At 46.6% G+C, this 18240-nt stretch overlaps 1 protein-coding gene across 1 annotated transcript in view; it reads right to left on the reverse strand.

Annotated features, from left to right (window-relative positions):
* CUNH10orf90 (chromosome unknown C10orf90 homolog) overlaps positions 1–18240 on the reverse strand; it is a 320876-nt gene that overhangs the window by 108853 nt on the left and 193783 nt on the right. Inside the window, exon 6 of the mRNA XM_073681344.1 lies at positions 525–708. Coding sequence (XP_073537445.1) covers positions 525–708 — 184 coding nt within the window. The remainder of the gene's footprint in view (positions 1–524; positions 709–18240) is intronic.

Consider the following 18240-nt stretch of genomic DNA (forward strand, 5'->3'; position numbering starts at 1 on the left):
GTGTCACCATCAGAGGTAACATCATCCTGCTGTGACTGAGACTAGTGAGGTGCTATATATTTCATAATGCTCTCTACTTCCTCACACTAATGTGCTTGCTTTAGGCAAAGGAAGCCAGTTGTGCATTGCATTTGGTAGTACTACATATCTTATACTGGTAATGACCTTTTTCAGTAATAACAATCTCTGGAGGCAGGTACCCATAGATCTTAACAGCTCATTTACATATTAATAAAAATATGTATCCATCTGGAATAAGACATTGGCTCGTAGATATCAAGGAATTATTTTATTCAACTTCCTATGACCTGCATGCCCATAAAGACAGCTTAGGGGGTATTGACAGATTCCCTTTAAAGAAATTGTATCTAGACTGCAGATTACATATCCTCTGGATTAATAATAGTGTGATTATTGGGGGTCCAATCACTGGGATCCCAACTGATCATGAAACCATGGTGTAAATGTTATTCAAGCAATACAATTTATGCAGTAGACTCTAAACCAATGTGTATTAAACTCACCACTTAGGGGATGAGGGATGGTGAAGATTTTTCTCTTTTCATTTATTAATATTAATGGATGCTTTTGAAGAGTTGACTTTCGGTCCTGCTTCTGTTTTTCTCGGTGCCGTGCCATAAGCTCCAGTTTTTGAACACGTTCTTGCGAGTTATTGATGAAGTCCGGCCTGTGATGTTCTAGAGCTTGCTTTACGAGGAAGAGAAAAATATAAGGTTTTGCATTGAATTCGGATATAATGCAAACTGCTGCTCTGCATTTACCCTCCTGCATAGCATCACTTACACAGTAATGCAGGAGGAACTACTCCGAAATCTGCTGCCTTCCTACGTCTTATCTAGATCCTTCTACATAGGATGTCCCACACTTGACCAGTTGTCAATAGATGAATATATATGTTGTTTAACTATTATTTAGTCTCTTTAACATGGTCTCTCCTGTACCTGCCTCAGTGTTTCATTGCAGTCATTTGGTAAATTCTAAAAAGTTCATTTTTTTTCTCGTTAAAGTACACTCTGCACCCCATCTTGACTGGAAAAAAACAAATGTAGAATTTTTTGCAAATTTATTAAAAAATAAAAACTGAAATATCACATGGTCATAAGTATTCAGACCCTTTGCTCAGACACTCATATTTAAGTCACATGCTGTCCATTTCCTTGTGATCCTCCTTGAGATGGTTCTACTCCTTCATTGGAGTCCAGCTGTGTTTAATTAAACTGATAGGACTTGATTTGGAAAGGCACACACCTGTCTATATAAGACCTCACAGCTCACAGTGCATGTCACACCAAATGAGAATCATGAGCTCAAAGGAACTGCCCAAGGAGCTCAGAGACAGAATTGTTGCAAGGCACAGATCTGGCCAAAGTTATAAAATAATTTCTGCATTATTCAAGGTTCCTAAGAGCACAGCGGACTCCATAATCTTTAAATGGAAGAAGTTTGGGACCACCAGAAGTCTTCAAACTGAGCAATCATGGGAGAAGAGGCTTGGTGAGAGAGATAAAGAAGAACCACAAGATCACTGTGGCTGAGCTCCAGAGATGCAGTAGGGAGATGGGAGAAAGTTCCACAAAGTCAACTATCACTGCAGCCCTCCATCAGTCGGGCCTTTATGGCAGAGTGGCACAATGGAAGCCTCTCCTCAGTGCAAGACATATGAAAGCCCGCATAGAGTTTGCTCAAAAACACATGAAGGACTTCCAGACTATGAGAAATAAGATTATCTGGTCTGATGAGACGAAGATAGAAATTTTTGGTGACAATTCTAAGTGGTATGTGTGGAGAAAACCAGGCACTGCTCATCACCTGCCCAATACAATCCCAACAGTGAAACATGGTGGTGGCAACATCATGCTATGGGGGTGTTTTTCAGCTGTAGGGACAGGATGACTGGTTGCAATTGAAGGAAACATGAATGCGGCCAAGTGCAGAGATATCCTGGATGAAAGCCTCTTCCAGAGTGCTCTGGACCTCAGACGTGGCCGAAGGTTCACCTTCCAACAAGACAATGACCCTAAGCACACAGCTAAAATAACAAAGGAGTGGCTTCAGAACAACTCTGAGACCATTCTTGATTGGCCCAGCCAGAGCCCTGACCTAAAGCCAATTGAGCATCTCTGGAGAGACCTGAAAATGGCTGTCCACCAACGTTCACCATCCAACCTGATGGAACTGGAGAGGATCTGCAAGGAAGAATGGCAGAGGATCCCCAAATCCAGGTGTGGAAAACTTGCCTCATCATTCCCAAGAAGACTCATGGCTGTACTAGCTCAAAAAGGTGCTTCTACTCACTTATGAGCAAAGGGTCTGAATACTTATGACCATGTGATATTTCAGTTTTTTTTTTTTAATACATTTGAAAAATTTCTACATTTCTGTTTTTTTTTAAGTCAAGATGGGGTGCAGAGTGTACTTTAATGAGAAAAAAATTAACTTTTTAGAATTTACCAAATGGCTGCAATGAAACAAAGAGTGAAAAATTTAAAGGGGTCTGAATACTTTCCGTAAACACTGTATATATACACACACACACACACACACGAGTAAGCCAGAGCAATAAAGGTGGAGAAAAATGAAGGTTAATGTTTTTCCTTGAAAGTTCACAATACTAAAAAATATCTAATAATCTAATCAACACAAAGGGACGCCATAGTAGTTTGCGTCAAAGAAGATTCAGAATTGACGTTAATGGTCAAAAATGGGACTGTAGTAAAAATAAGAATATTTTGCAATATAACAGCAATATCTATAATGCATAATAAATAGTGATGAGCGAGCACTAAAATGCTCGGGTGCTCGTTGCTCGGGTCGAACAAATTGGAATGCTCGAGTGCTCGGTCCGAGTAATGAGCCCAATGTAAGTCTGGGAAACTTGAGCATTTTTCAGGCGGCTCCCCCCGGAGGTCTGCAGAGGGCCTAAAAATTGCCCAAATCGATGGGAACAGTGCTCAAATGACATGGGAACAGCATGGGGAAGACTCCTGGAAGCATTTCTGACTCCCACGTCACTTCTGTCAACAACGTTGCAGAGTATTACACCACTTTTACGGACTCACAATAAAACATACCAAAACGAAACCAAAATGGATTTTCCTGGGAAAAATGTTAAGGAACATCCTTTCAAGAGTAATGACTTGTATATAAGGCAAAATAAATAACCAAAAACAAAAATACTCCTCCACACCTCGGGCTATGTTCACACGTAGTGTTTTTGATATGTTTTTGCACTTTTGCATTGCTTTCAATGGTGAAAAACACATTCACCGGGAAATGTCATTTTAACATTTTCCTTCCTTACCTTGCCATGTGGTGTGTGAGACATGATCAGACACATCCTGTTTCATTTATGAAGGAGGGACTCTGAAAGTCGCAAAGACTATTTTTATAGGGCCATCAGACGGCCCTTACTATTCTTAAAGGGCCAGCAGTCGGTTATGCTTTGTTTTCCCCATTATTAAAGAGTGGGTTTCCTATACTATTATTGCGTATGCAGTGACTGCAAGGGCTGCCAAAAATTTGGACGCACCCCAATACCCCTTTGAAGAGACATAGAGGAGGGCCTCAGTGAAAAAAAATGTTCCCATTATAAAGGAGTGGGTCTACTATAGTGGTAATGCCCATGCAGTGACTGCAAGAGCTGCCTAAATTTGGGAAAAACCCCAATAACAATTTAAAGACACATAGAGGTGGGTCACAGTAACGACATGTTCCCATTAGAAAGGAGCGGGTCTGCTATACAGTTATAGGGTATGCAGTGAGTCCAGCGACTGCTAAAATTTGGGAAAAACCCCAATACCAATTTAAAGACACATAGAGGTGGGCCTCAGTAACAAGTATGACATGTTCCCATTAGAAAGGAGCGGGTCTGCTATTCAGTTATAGGGTATGCAGTGAGTCCAACGGCTGCCAAAATTTGGGAAAAACCCCAATACCAATTTAAAGACACATAGAGGTGGGCCTCAGTAACGAGTATGACATGTTCCCATAAGAAAGGAGCGGGTCTGCTATACAGTTATAGGGTATGCAGTGAGTCCAACGGCTGCCAAAAATTTGGGATACAACCCAATACCAGTTAAAAGATACATAGAGCTAGGCCACAGTAATATCATGTTCCCATTAGAATGGAAAGGGTCTGCTATCCAGTTATGGGGTATGTAGTGAGTCCAACAGCTGCCAAAATTTGGGAAAAACCCCAATACCAATTTAAAGACACATAGAGGTGGCCCTCAATAACGACATGTTCCCATTAGAAAGGAGCGGGTCTCCAATACTGTTCTTGCGTATGCAGTGACTGCAACTGCTGCCAAAAATTTGGAGGAACTCCAATGCCCCTTGAAATAGACGCAGAGGTCGGAGGGCCTCCTGAAAGCAATGTTCCCATTATTAGGAAGTGGGTCTCCCATACTGTTTGCCTATGCAGTGAATGCAACGGCTGCCAAAAATTTGGAGGAACTCCAACGCCCCTTACAAGAAACGTAGATATGGTATGGTAGATATTGTGGTGATATGGTGGTGGAGGATGATGATGAGGAGAAGGAGGAGAACAAGAGCAAATAGACAAAATCAGCAAGCTTATACCCATGTCTGGGCATGAAAAGGTGCATGGGAATAGAGTTAGACCGCCCAAAAAAATAACACTTTATTTGAGTTTATGCTACGCTGCTATCATTCGGTGGTGTTGAGAAGTCTGGCCCAGTCCAGCCCTTGTTCATTTTTATAAGAGTCAGCCTGTCAGCATTTTCAGTTGACAGGCGGATGCACCTATTGATTATAATTTCACAATTTCACCAGCGGCACTAAAAACCCGCTCTGACAAAATGCTAGCGGCAGGGCAGGCCAGGACCTCCAAGGAGTAGAGAGCCAGTTCATGCCATGTGTCCAGCTTGGATACCAAATAATTATAAGGCACAGAGGAATCACAGAGGACGTTGATACGGTCGGCAAGGTACTCTGTCGCCATCGTCCGAAACGTTTCCCTCCTTGTGAGAGTACCCTGCACCTCAAAGCCTGTGCAATGGAAGGATCTGAGAAAACTGTCCCAGAACTTTAACAGTATTCCCCTGCCTCTGCTGGATTGGACTTGTGTCTCTCTCGCCTGTACTCCTTGGTTGTCCAACGAACTGTGACCTCTGCCACCAGAGTTTTCAGATGGGAATTTTTAAAATAATTCTGCAACAAGGGCCTTCTCGTACTGCCCGGTTTTATTAGGCCTGTCTGGCGTGGAAATAAGAGACAGAAAGTTCTCCTTGTAGCGTGGGTCTAAAAGTGTCACCAACCAGTAATGACTGTTACCCAAAATTTGGACAACGCAAGGGTCACGGGAAAGGCAGCGTAAGATAAACTCAGCCATGTGTGCCAGACTGCTAGCAGACAAGACTTCCGTGTCCTCACCAAGAGGACGACTGATCATGCTCTCCTCCTCATCCTCCTCCTCTCTGTCCTCAGGCCATCCACGCTGAACAGACGGTATGACAGTTGTGCAGATAGTACCGTCTATAGTGCAGGAAACTAGCTCCTGTTCTTACTCCTCCTCTTCCTCATTGTCACCCAATCCACGTTGGGATAAGATGAGGCCGGACTGTGTGGAATCACCCTGTATGGTTCCTTGCTCCATCTCATCGTGCTCCTCCTGAAATGCATGCTCTTTAATTGTGAGCAGAGAGCATTTCAAAAGACAAAGAAGCGGGATGGTGGAGCTAATTATGGCATCATCCCCGCTCACCATCTTGGTGGAGTCCTCAAAGTTTTGGAGGATGGTACAGATGTCTGACATCCATGTCCACTTCTGAGATCTTATGTATGGAGTCTGACCTGAATACCGACAGCCTTGTTGATGCTGGTAGTTAACAACTGCCCTCTTCTGCTCACAAATCCTTCCCAACATCTGCAATGTAGAGTTCCAACGCTTGGGGACATCGCACACCAGTCGGTGAGCCAGAAGCTGCAAATGCTGCTGAAACACGGCAAGGGCGGCTAAAGCTGTACCTGACTTTCTAAAATGGGCACACACACGGCGTACTTTGACAAGCAGATCCGAGTAGGATATGAGAAACCGCTGAACCACGAGGTTAAGCACATTGGCCAGGCATGGTACGTTTGTGAGTTCACCTCAGAGCCGCCACCATGTTCCAGCAATTGTCACACACGACCATGCCTGGCTGTAGGGTCAGTGGTGTTAGCCTCAGAACTGCCTGCTCTTTCAGAGCTGTCCACAACTCTTCAGCGTTGTGCAATTTGTCAACTAAGCATATTAGCTTCAGCACAGCCTGTTGCCGCTTGGCCGAGGCAGTGTTGCAGTGCTTGCAGCTTGTGACTGATATGGTAATTTCGGAGAAGGAGGCTGAAGAGGAGGAGGAGGTGCGGGAGCTGTAGAATGTGGGGCGCAACCCTGATTGACCCAGAGTCCGCAATCCTCAATTTCGGGAGGACGTGTTCCGTCCAAAGGTCCGACTGGGTCCCTGCATCCACTATATTAACCCAATGTGCCGTCAGAGAGATGTACCGTCCCTGCCCACAAGCACGTGTCCAAGTGTCCGTCGTTAGGTTGACTTTCCCAGTAACTGCTTTGTTGAGGGCACTGCTAATGTTGTGGGACACGTGCTCATGTAATGCGGGGACGGCACACCGGGAGAAATAGTGGTAGACCGAGTACCGAGGGACGGCCGCTGCCATTAGGTTCGGAAAGGTTCCGTCTCCACAAGCCTAAAAGGCAACATTTTGAACTCAAGCATTCGCGAAATGTGTGAATTTAGTAGTGTGGCCTCTGGGGTGTTGGCTATGTATTTGCGCTTGCGTTCCAAAGACTTGGGTAGGGACAACTGAACGCTGCACTGGGAAATGGACGTGGACGTGCTTGCTAATGGTGCAAGTTGAGAGTGTGCAATGACAGGTGCAGGGCGGGAGGCATCTTCGCATGCGTCATGGACAGGGGATTGGCGTGCACGCCTAACAGTGCAAGAAGCAGTGGTGTCACCCGCAGACACTTTTTCTGGACCCTGGGGTTCGGCCCACTTAGTCAGGTGATTTGCTGCCATGTGCCTGATCATGCTGGTGGTGGTCATGCTGCTAGTTTTGCTACCCCTGCTGATGCTGGCCTGGCAGGTGGTGCAAATGGCCTTTTTGGGGTTATCAACAACCAGACTCAGGAAGACCTAACAGTTGTAATGGCAACTTCCGTCATGTTGGCATTACGGGGAACGCTTTCCCGCCTTGTGTCTGCGGCCACCACACTGCTTCTGCCTGCCTGTTGTGGTGCTATGCCTCCCTCCCCCTGTGTGCTGCTGTCCTCGCTCTGCATGTCCCCCTGCCATTTTGGGTCAGTTACTATATCATCCACCACCTCGTCTTCCACTTCCACACCCTTGTCCTCCTCCTGACTTTCTAGCAATTGTGTCTCATCATCATCCACCTCTTGCAACAGTAATTGCACTTTCCCACCGTTGCCTTCGTGTGACCGTGGCTGCTCAAATATTCGGGCATTGCTACACACGTTCTCCTCTTGACTCGCTTGAAGCTGGCTGGGCGAGAGGCCTGAATCTACAAATGGAAAAGGGAAGAGTTCTTCTGACTGTCCAAGTGTGGGATCAGTTATCTCCGGGCACTCGGCATGGTGGGCGGAAGGAGGATCAGGGTGAGAAATATGCGGTCCAGACTCACGGCTACTGAGACTTGACCATGTGAAAGACAGGGTGATGGTGGTGGTGGCAAAGTGACTGGAAGCATTATCTGCTATTCAACCAACAACCTTTTGGCACATCTCTGTGTTCAATAGTGGTGTTCTGCGGTCCCCTAATAATTGGGACTGGAAAGTCGAGCGACAAGATGTGGGTGTTTGTTGTGGCACAATTTCACCTTGCCCACGGCCTTGGCCTCTACATGCACCATCACCATCATGTCCACTTCCCCGTCCCTTGCCATGCACCTTGCCCATTTAAAATAAAGGACAATATTTTCCACATTCAGTACAAATGGCTGGATTTGGAACGCAGTTATATGTGATACGTCTGACAAAAAAATCACGGTTTTAAATAGCAGGCCTGTACTTTACTAATACTATTCTTCACAGCGACCTTGTGTGAATAGCTTCACTAACAAACTGCAACAAAATGGAAATTGAGGCCAGAAATGGCTGAATTTGGAACGCAGTTATGTGTGATACGTCAGACGGAGAACCACGGTTTTAAATTGCAGGCCTGTAGTTTACTAATACTATTCTTTACAGCAAGCTCGTGTGAATAGCTTCGCTGACACACTGCAACAAAATGGAATTGGAGGTCAGAAATGTCTGACTTTGGAACGTAGTTATATGTGATACGTGTGAGGAGAACCACGGTTTTAAAAAGCGGGCCTGTAGTTTACTAATACTATTCTTCACAACAACCTCGTGTGAATAGCTTCTTTGACACACTGCAACAAAATGTAAATGGAGACCAGAAATGGCTGAATTTGGAATGCAGTTATATGTGATACGTCTGACGGAGAACCACGGTTTTAAACTGCAGGCCTGTAGTTTACTAATACTATTCTTCAAAGTGACCTCGTGTGAATAGCTTCACTGACAGACTGCAACAAAATGGAAATGGAGGCCAATATTTTCCACATTCACTACAAATTGCTGGATTTTTATCTAAAGAGTGCCAAACATGCAGGGCAGGGACCCGAGCTCCCACCCGAACAACCCGAAAATACTAGCCGAGCTTGTCGAGCACCGTGATGCTTGGGCGAGTACCGAGTAGTGGTGAGCATGTTCGCTCGTCATTAGTGTTGAGCCACCCCCGTAGTGTTCGAGTTCGGTTCGGTTCGTCGAACACCCGTGTGTTCGCCGAACTGTTCGTCGAACTGTTCGTCGAACACCTTCGAACACCGTTAAAACCAATGGCAGGCAAACAAAAACACATAGAAACACATAGAAAACACCTTCAAAGGTGTCCAAAAGCTGACAAACTGCTCAGAAGACACAACTAACACATGGAAAAGTGACAAGTACATATAGTCATGCGAAAAGAAAAGAGGTGGAGGAGTAAAAGGAGGGGGAGACACAGATATAGGCATGTCATGCCCTTCTAAAATCCAAAAAGTGAGAAGCCGAGACGGCCAGTCCGCTCCTGCCCGTGCCACCTCCGTGTCGCCGGGTTTGTGCCAGAGCCGCGGTGAACCCTGACGGCCAGCCCCCCTCTCCCAATACTGGTGCCTGTCCGCTGGTGGGTCGAGAGAGCCCCCCTGTGGTGGAGGCAGCTCTAAGCTTTTTAATTTAAATTGTCCCTCTAATTTAAATGAATACACTTTAAATCCATTTACAAGGATCTATTGGAGGGCAAGTCTCATGCCAGCAGCCGCGTAATTCCAGCTCCAGTAGCGTCCACTAAAGCTGCTGCAGTTAAAAAGCTTTTATAAGGATCGAGCTCGGCTGTCCACCGCAAGGCATCCTAGTGCCAGTCCCAGCCCCTATGCCTTGGGGTGCCTCCTGATGCTCTTCACTAAGTATCCCGTGGTCCCGAAGCATTTCCTTTGAAAAAATTAAGTGTCCAAACTACAGGTGGTGTAGCTTGCTTAACAGCCGGGATAATCCGCTGACTAGCAGACACTGCTACTAGGCACAAAGTATTTCCTGGGCTAGATGCAGTTAAAAATTTGTAAGTAGATACTCTCGTTGGATGCTGAGAAAGCATTCCATAGAGTCTCCTGGCACGCCATATATGATTCTCTTAAAAAGCTTGGGGTAGGGGTCTAGGGGACCCTTTTATAGCCAAAATCACGGCCCTGTATCACAATACGTCACCTAGGCTGAAGATAAATGGAACTGTAGCACCGAGGGCTCGGTTGCTACAGACGTATTGCACCTCACCCAGAGGTGTGATATCTCACTCTCAGATAAGGATGGAGTGTGGATCAGGACCCGACACCTGCATGCATTACACCACATTGCCGTGGGGCAGGGCGACCAATATGCCCCTGAGATGGGCACGACAGTCCCTGTCCCTGGCTGGAGTGGGGGGAGGGAACACTGAGGAAGGGGAACCCTGCAGTGCAGGAGCAGGGAGGAAGCAGTTCCTGGGTGCATTGAGAAGGGAGTATAAAAGGTGGGCACCATCTTAGTTCAGTGCAGAGAAGTCTGAGCAGAAGTGGCAGGGAGCAGGGGCTCTGCATGAGCTCTGCTCCGGAGGCGGGCCTAGTAACAGAGGCCCAGGCCTGCAAGAGGGAGAAGGAAGGAAGAGGAGCGGAGAAGGCTCCAGGAACGAGGAATGAAGGGATCCCAGGGGTGCGGACGGGCGAGTCGCCACCGCACGCCCGAATCCACCTGCGTGGAGGGGTCAGGCCAAAGGGGGAGACCGGTCCCCGAACTAGTGGAGGCAGGAAACGACCCTCAGCTAGAAACCGGAGGCTCTGACATTTTATGTGGCGCAGCCCCTTGCTCCACCCGCTAGGAAGGCACCACATAGGGTCAGGGAAACTGGCGCCAAGTTTACCAAGAGGAGGCCCGAGGCAGCCGGACAGAAGTGTTGGTAAGAAAGGCCAGACAAAGGACACACAAAGGGGGTCCTGTGAAGCGCTCCAAAGTTATCTGGGAGTTGTCTGAGCCCCTCACCTGGTGAGCACAGTACGACGTGGGCAGCCGTTACCTGCAGACGTGGTCTGGATAATAAGAACTGTGAGTAAAGGCCCTGAACTGCATCACTGACTCCGTGTCGTTACTGCTGCTGCCCTGCACCATCACCCCCATCCTCCGCATACACTGCCCTGAGGCTATACTCCTCCCGTGGGGAGTTATGCTACGCTCTGCTGCACCCACAACACCAGCCTTAGCGGTCTGCCCTGTAGCGGCGGTTCACTCTGACCGCAATCCACGGGTGGCGTAGTCAGACATTTAAACATCAAAACCACATAAATAGTTCCGCCACTGGTTTGACCGCCCTGAGCCACGGAACCGGATCGCCGCCACGAAGACTACAACCACCAGCATCCACCAAAAAGGGTCCGGCTCCGGGTGTCCCAAGGCCCAGGGGGTGCGTCAGAACATTTTCATCACCTTTCACAATCACCAATGGGACAAGGCAGGGATGTCCTCTGTCCCCTCTCTTATACATCCTAGTGACGGAGCACCTGCTCTCATCAATTCGCCATAACCCCAATATTAGGTGGATTGAGGTGGGAGGCACCGAGTACAAGTGCTCTCTATTTGCTGATGATGTCCTAGTATATATCACTCAATCACATATATCCATCCCTGCTGTTATGGCTGAAATAGATCACTTTGTTACATGGTAAAATTTTAAAATCAATGCAGCGAAGTCTGAGGCCCTCGATGTCTCCCTCCCTAAATCCATATAGGATTCCATCCAGTCCAACTTTCCCTTTGCCTGGCCCTCACAGGGTATCAAATACTTAGGAATTCCTATTCATAGAGACCTCTCCCATCTATGTTATCTTAATTTTGGGCCCTTTATTGAACAATTCCATACAGACCACGGTTGGCAAGTTAGAACTGTAAGATTCACTACGTGAACCACTGGTGTTTTGTGGAAAAGCACATGTACACCGCGTTCCAAATTATTATGCAAAAAGTGTTTAGGAGTGATAAGGGAAGAATTTGTTTGTTTGTCAGTTAAACTCATTGATGGTGATGTGTGTCAGGGCTCTTTATATCACTGTAAGCAATTGCAGACACCTGTGCTAATTAGTTTGGCAGGTGTGTCCAATGAAAGGCAAGACTACTTAAGAAGGCTCTCTCACATTATTAAGCAGCCTACATTTTCTGCCAAAATCGGAAAGAAAAAGGATGTGTCGGCTGCTGAGAAGCAACAAATTGTGGAGTGTTTAGGTCAAGGCATGACTACAATCAACATTGTGCGATGATCAGGATGAAGTGTCTTGGCAATCAAGAAGTATGTAGCTGATTCACAGTACACACGTGTGCGTGCTGATAAGGGCAAATTGAGGACTCTTTCCTACAGGCAATTACGTCAGGTTGAAACAGCAGCGGCAAAAAAGCCTTGTCATAGCAGCAGACAAGTTTTTGAAGCTGCTTGTGCCTCCAACGTCCCCCGAACAACAAGATGCAGGGTCCTTCAGAGGTTTGCAGCTGTGCATATGCCATCCTGTCGACCTCCTCTATCCACTTCACACAAGCAGAAACGGCTCCAGTGGGCCAAACATTACATGAAGACTGATTTCAAAACTGTTTTGTTCACGGATGAGTGCCGTGCAGCGCTCGATGGTCCAGATGAATGGAGTGGAGGATGGCTGGTTGATGGACACCCCACGCAAACACGGCTACAGCGCCAACAAGGAGGAGGTGGAGTAATGTTTTGGGCTGGAATCATGGGGAGAGAGATTGTCGGCCCCTTTAGGATCCCTGAAGGCGCTAAAGATGAACTCCATAATGTATGTGGATTTTCTCAAACAGCACTTCCTGCCATGGTTCAAGAAGAAGAACCGTGTATTTCACAGCAAGATCATTTTTCTGCATGATAATGCACCATCTCATGCTGCACATAAAACATCTGCATCTCTGGCTGATATGGGCATAAAAGGGGACAAACTTATGGTGTGACCCCCATGCTCCCCTGACCTCTACCCCATTCAGAACCTTTGGAGCATCATTAAAAGGAGTGTCTATGATGGCGGGAGGCAGTTCACATCTAAGCAACAGCTCTGGGAGGGTATTCTGTCCTCATGCAAAACAATTGAAGCAGAAACCATCCAAAACCTGACAAATTCAATGGACGAGAGAGTTCAGAAGCTCCTTTCGAACAAGGGGTCCTATGTGAAAATGTAACATCACCTAGAATAAAGTTTTGAGTTGAAAACTGTTTGATTTCAGTTTCTAACAACCTGCTAATGCTTATAATTTCAAAAATGACCATTTTTTTGGTCTTTATTAAAATGAAAAGGTTGATCGAAAAGTTTGGGGGATCTAAGAGTGTGGCAACCCAGTAGTCATGATTACTTCGAATTCTGACAATATGAGGGTCATGCTGCAGGTAGTGCAGCAAGAAGGCACTTATGTGTCTTGCGCATCTCGGAGCCCCAAAATTATTTTCCGGGCTAGATGCAGCTAAAAATTATTTTTAATTTTAAATCTGGTGAAGCTTATTATAGATGGCCTAATAGGATCAGTGCTGCACACTGCTACAAAGCCCAAATTATTTTCCAGTCAAGATACAGATAAACATGATTAGTAATTTGAAAGCTTAAAACGGTTGGTAGGGTGATTTTAACCAATCATCAAGCTTTTACTCTCCCCAGGATGACACAGGGGTAGAAAAGTCGTTTCGGATCCATGATTTGTTCATCTTTATGAACGTGAGTCTGTCTACATTATCAGTGGAGAGCCGCGTGCGCTTATCTGTCAGCACACCACCAGCAGCGCTGAACACACGTTCAGACAGAACGCTGGCTGCGGGGCATGACAAGATCTCCAAGGCGTAAGTGGCTAGCTCCGGCCATTTATCCAGATTGGAAGCCCAAAAAGAGCAAGGGTCCAGTGACACAGTCGTGGCTTCAATGTTTACTTGGAGATACTCCTGTACCATCGTCTCTAGGCGTTGACTATGTGTCAGACTTCTTGTCTCCTGTGGCCTTGCAAAGGATGGGCTAAAAAAGTGGTGAAATGATTCCGCAAAATTGATGTTACCAGCAGATACTGTGGTTCTGTTACGGTTTGAGTGCTGAACACTTGACGGTCCCACGGTTGGCAAGTTGGAACTGTGAGATTCACTACGTGCACCACTGGTATTTTGTGGAAAAGCACATGTAAGATTCTGCAACAGTCTCTGCTGATACTCCTGCATGCGTGCATCCCTTTCTATGGCAGGAATAATTTCTGCAAATTTACTTTTGTACCGGGGATCTAACAGTGTGGCAACCCAGTAGTCAGGATTATTTCTAATTCTCACAATTCGAGGGTCATGTTGCAGGTAGTGCAGCAAGAAGGCACTCATGTGTGTTGCGCATCCAGGAGCACCAAGTCCCTGTTGTGTTGGTGGCGAGGTAGCAATCATGCTTCCTTCCTCTGTCCTCTCCCCCCAACCTCGCACAACAGAAATGTGATCAAGGTCTCCCTCATCTGATGAGTCTTCCATCAGTTCGTCCTCCACTTCTTCCTGGGCTCCTGCACCTTCCTCACTAGTTTGGCTGCTACCATGCGCCCTGGTAAAATCATCTCCCCCACCCTCACATGCCTGCCACCTTGTTGCTGCCGACCGTCTGGACCTTGCAGATGTTAGCCCTTCCGCATACAACTCCTCCTCCTGTACTTCCTCCACCTCCTCTTGTGCCACCACCTGACTCCGAATTCTGTTTAACATGTGCTCCAGCATGTAAATCACCGGAATAGTCATGCTGATAATGGCATCGTCAGCACTAAACATCTTCGTCGCCATTTCAAAACTGTGCAGAAGGGTGCATAGGTCCCTGATCTGAGACCACTCCTCCAGCGTGATTTCCCCACCTCTGAATCTCGTTGGCCCAGGCTATACGTCAGAACGTATTGCACCAGGGCTTGTCGGTGCTGCCACAGTCGCTGCAACATGTGCAGAGTTGAATTCCACCGGGTAGGCACATCGCATTTTAGCCGGTGAAGTGGCAGGCCCAACGACTTCTGTAGAGATGTAAGTCGCTGAGCTGCGGGATGCGAACGGCGGAAGTGAGCACACAGCGACCGTGCCCTCTGCAGAAGGCCATCTAGTCTGGGATAGTGGGCTAAAAATTGCTGGACAACCAGGTTCAACACGTGAGCCATACAAGGCACGTGTGTGACATTGCCCCGGCGAAGGGCCGCACCCAGGTTTGCAGCATTGTCGCACACGGCCTTCCCTGGTTTCAGGTCCAGTGGAGACAACCATTCATGAAATTGGTTCTCCAGAGCTGACCACAACTCCTCAGCTGTGTGACTCACATTTCCCAGACATTTCAATGTAAAAACCGCCTGATGACGTTGAGCCCTACTGCCAGCATAGTAAGGAGGTGTGCAGGATCCCTTCTGCGCAGTTAGAAAGCTTGTGGCATGACCAGACAGGCTTTGGGTGCAGGTGGAAGACCGAGAGGAGGTTGAGGAGGCAGAAGCAGTGGAGGAAAAATGACATAAAGAGGATTGACGCACAACTCGTAGGGACGGCAAGACTTGGACAGCAGCCCCTTGTCCTGCTGTCACCATAGTTACCCAGTGCCCAGTCAGCGACATGTAACGCCCCTGTCCATGCCTACTCGTCCAAGTGTCTGTGGTGAAATGCACCCTGTCACACACAGAGTTTCTCAAAGAAGCGGTGATGTTGTGTGCGACATGCTGGTGGAGCGCAGGCACACCTTTCTTTGAGAAGTAGTGCCGACTGGGCATCTGGTACTGGGGCACTGCGACGGACATAAGGTCTCGAAAATCCTCTGTGTCCACCAGGCGGAAAGGCAGCATTTCTGTAGCCAAGAGCTTGCAGATGGTGAAATTCAACCTCTTAGCTTTCTCATGGCTAGGAGGAAATGGTCTTTTACTTGTCCACATCTGAGGGACCGAGGGCTGGCTATTGTGCTTAGACGGGGTTGATAAGGGTGTCCCCGGCAAACTGACGGTCTGTGAGGAAGATGCAGGCGGACATGTTAGGTTGCCTTGATCCAAAGGTGGTGCTATCGATGTCGGACAGCGCTCAAGACCAGCTGGTGTTACCACCTCCAAAGAAAATGATGACCTGCCAATCACGCTGGCTGTTGGGGGTAAAGAGGTGGCAGGTCTGCGCCCCAAAACAGGTGTGACTGCTGTCCCCCCAGTCACAGAGGATGAAGAGGCCGCGGATGCACAAGATATGGCAGACAGTGGTTGGCCCGGCCGGCTAGACCGCATTGTAGCACACTGAGCTTCCCACTGCAACTTATGCTTCATGTCCATGTGCCGGTTCATGCATGAAGTACTCAAACTATGTATTTTTTGGCCTCTACTTAGCTTTTGCTGACAAATGTTACAGATAACACGAGTTGGGTCATCTTTATCGATCTGAAAAAATGCCCAGGCTATGCAAGGCTTAGCACCCATGCGACCTGAAGAGCCACCACGACTTGTGGTGAGAGGCAGAGTTGTGTTTGAGGATGCAGTTTTTGACGTGCTTCCAGTACTACGTCTCTGTCCAGGAAGGCGCAACCTGACCTCGTCGTCACTAGCATCTTCCTCCACCTCCTCTGCTGACCTCATCTCTTGGCTGACTGTGGGTTGACAGTAAGTGGGATCTCCGACCTCATCATCATCACCCTGTGCGTTATCACACCCGTCGTCCTCAGAGCCAACCTGTTCCTGCCCTGACAAAAAACTAAAGTTGTCGCTCCAATCAGGTATTTGAGTCTTATCATCGTCTTCCTCATTGTCTCCACCAACAGGAGTTACAGTTTGGGAATGAGGGTCTACATTATGGTCAGAACCTTCTGCGTCTGGTCCTGGATCCGACTCATAAAGATTCTGGGCATCAGTGCAGATCATTTCCTCGTCTGGATTCACAGAAGCGCTGGAGTCGACCTCTGATTCCCAGGCTATAGTATGAGTAAACAGCTCTGCAGACTCAACCATCTGTTCTACCTCATACTCAGACGGGCAGCTGGAGATTTGGGAGCTGTGAGGAAGCAAGTGCGATTTGGGTGACACCTTTGAGGACTGGAGTATTTGTGATGTTGAAGTTGATGTGGAGGAGAGCCCACTTAAAGGAGCACTTGATATCCGTTGAAGCACCTGCTGTTTTTGTGCCTCATCTGGAATTTGTAGCGATTGGCGTGGCCGTAAGAAAGGGATCTTATCACATTGTCCGCTAAAAGAAGTAGACATTTTAGTTTGGCTGGAAGATGGTTTTTCTTCTGCACCTACCCCACGGACACAACCTTTTTTCCCCTTCCCAACACGCCTATTCCCCTTTCCACCAGCAGCAGGCCTTTTTCCACTCATTTTGGTGGTTAACTAATTCACAACTCTGGAGTTGTTTGCACAAAAAAACAATGGATGGTAACCGAGCAGAGCTGAGTGGCCAAACTGTGGTATTAGGCCAAAACTATTGGCTGGGTTAGATGCAGAAAAAAATTATTTTTAATTTGCAACCTGATGGAGGTCAGTATAGATGGACTAATAGACCAAGTCCCACACACCGCTAGAAGCCCAAATATTTTTTCAGAGCTAGATGCAGAAAATTTTTTTATTCAATTTGCAACCTGATGGAGGTCAGTATAGATGGACTAATAGACCAAGTCCCACACACTGCTAGAAGCCCAAATATTTTTTCAGAGCTAGATGCAGAAAAAAATTATTTTTAATTTGCAACCTGATGGAGGTCAGTATAGATGGACTAATAGACCAAGTCCCACACACTGCTAGAAGCCCAAGTATTTTTTCAGAGCTAGATGCAGAAAAAAATTATTTTTAATTTGCAACCTGATGGAGGTCAGTATAGATGGACTAATAGACCAAGTCCCACACACTGCTAGAAGCCCAAATATTTTTTCAGAGCTAGATGCAGAAAAAAATTATTTTTAATTTGCAACCTGATGGAGGTCAGTATAGATGGACTAATAGAACAAGTCCCACACGCTGCTAGAAGCCCAAATATTTTTTCAGAGATAAATGAAGAAAAAAATTATTTTTAATTTGCAACCTGATGGAGGTCAGTATAGATGGACTAATAGACCAAGTCCCACACACTGCTAGAAGCCCAAATATTTTTTCAGAGCTCGATGCAGAAAAAAATTATTTTTAATTTGCAACCTGATGGAGGTCAGTATAGATGGACTAATAGACCAAGTCCCACACACCGCTAGAAGCCCAAATATTTTTTCAGAGCTAGATGCAGAAAAAAATTATATTCAATTTGCAACCTGCTGGAGGTCAGTATAGAAGGACAAATAGACCAAGTCCCACACACCGCTAGAAGCCCAAATATTTTTTCAGAGCTAGATGCAGAAATTTTTTTTATTCAATTTGCAACCTGATGGAGGTCAGTATAGATGGACTAATAGACCAAGTCCCACACACTGCTAGAAGCCCAAATATTTTTTCAGAGCTAGATGCAGAAAAAAATTATTTTTAATTTGCAACCTGATGGAGGTCAGTATAGATGGACTAATAGACCAAGTCCCACACACTGCTAGAAGCCCAAATATTTTTTCAGAGCTAGATGCAGAAAAAAATTATTTTTAATTTGCAACCTGATGGAGGTCAGTATAGATGGACTAATAGAACAAGTCCCACACGCTGCTAGA

Source organism: Phyllobates terribilis, unplaced genomic scaffold (genome assembly GCF_046119375.1).
Source record: "Phyllobates terribilis strain yellow unplaced genomic scaffold, ASM4611937v1 Scaffold_5__5_contigs__length_657084704, whole genome shotgun sequence".
Lineage (NCBI taxonomy): Eukaryota > Metazoa > Chordata > Amphibia > Anura > Dendrobatidae > Phyllobates > Phyllobates terribilis.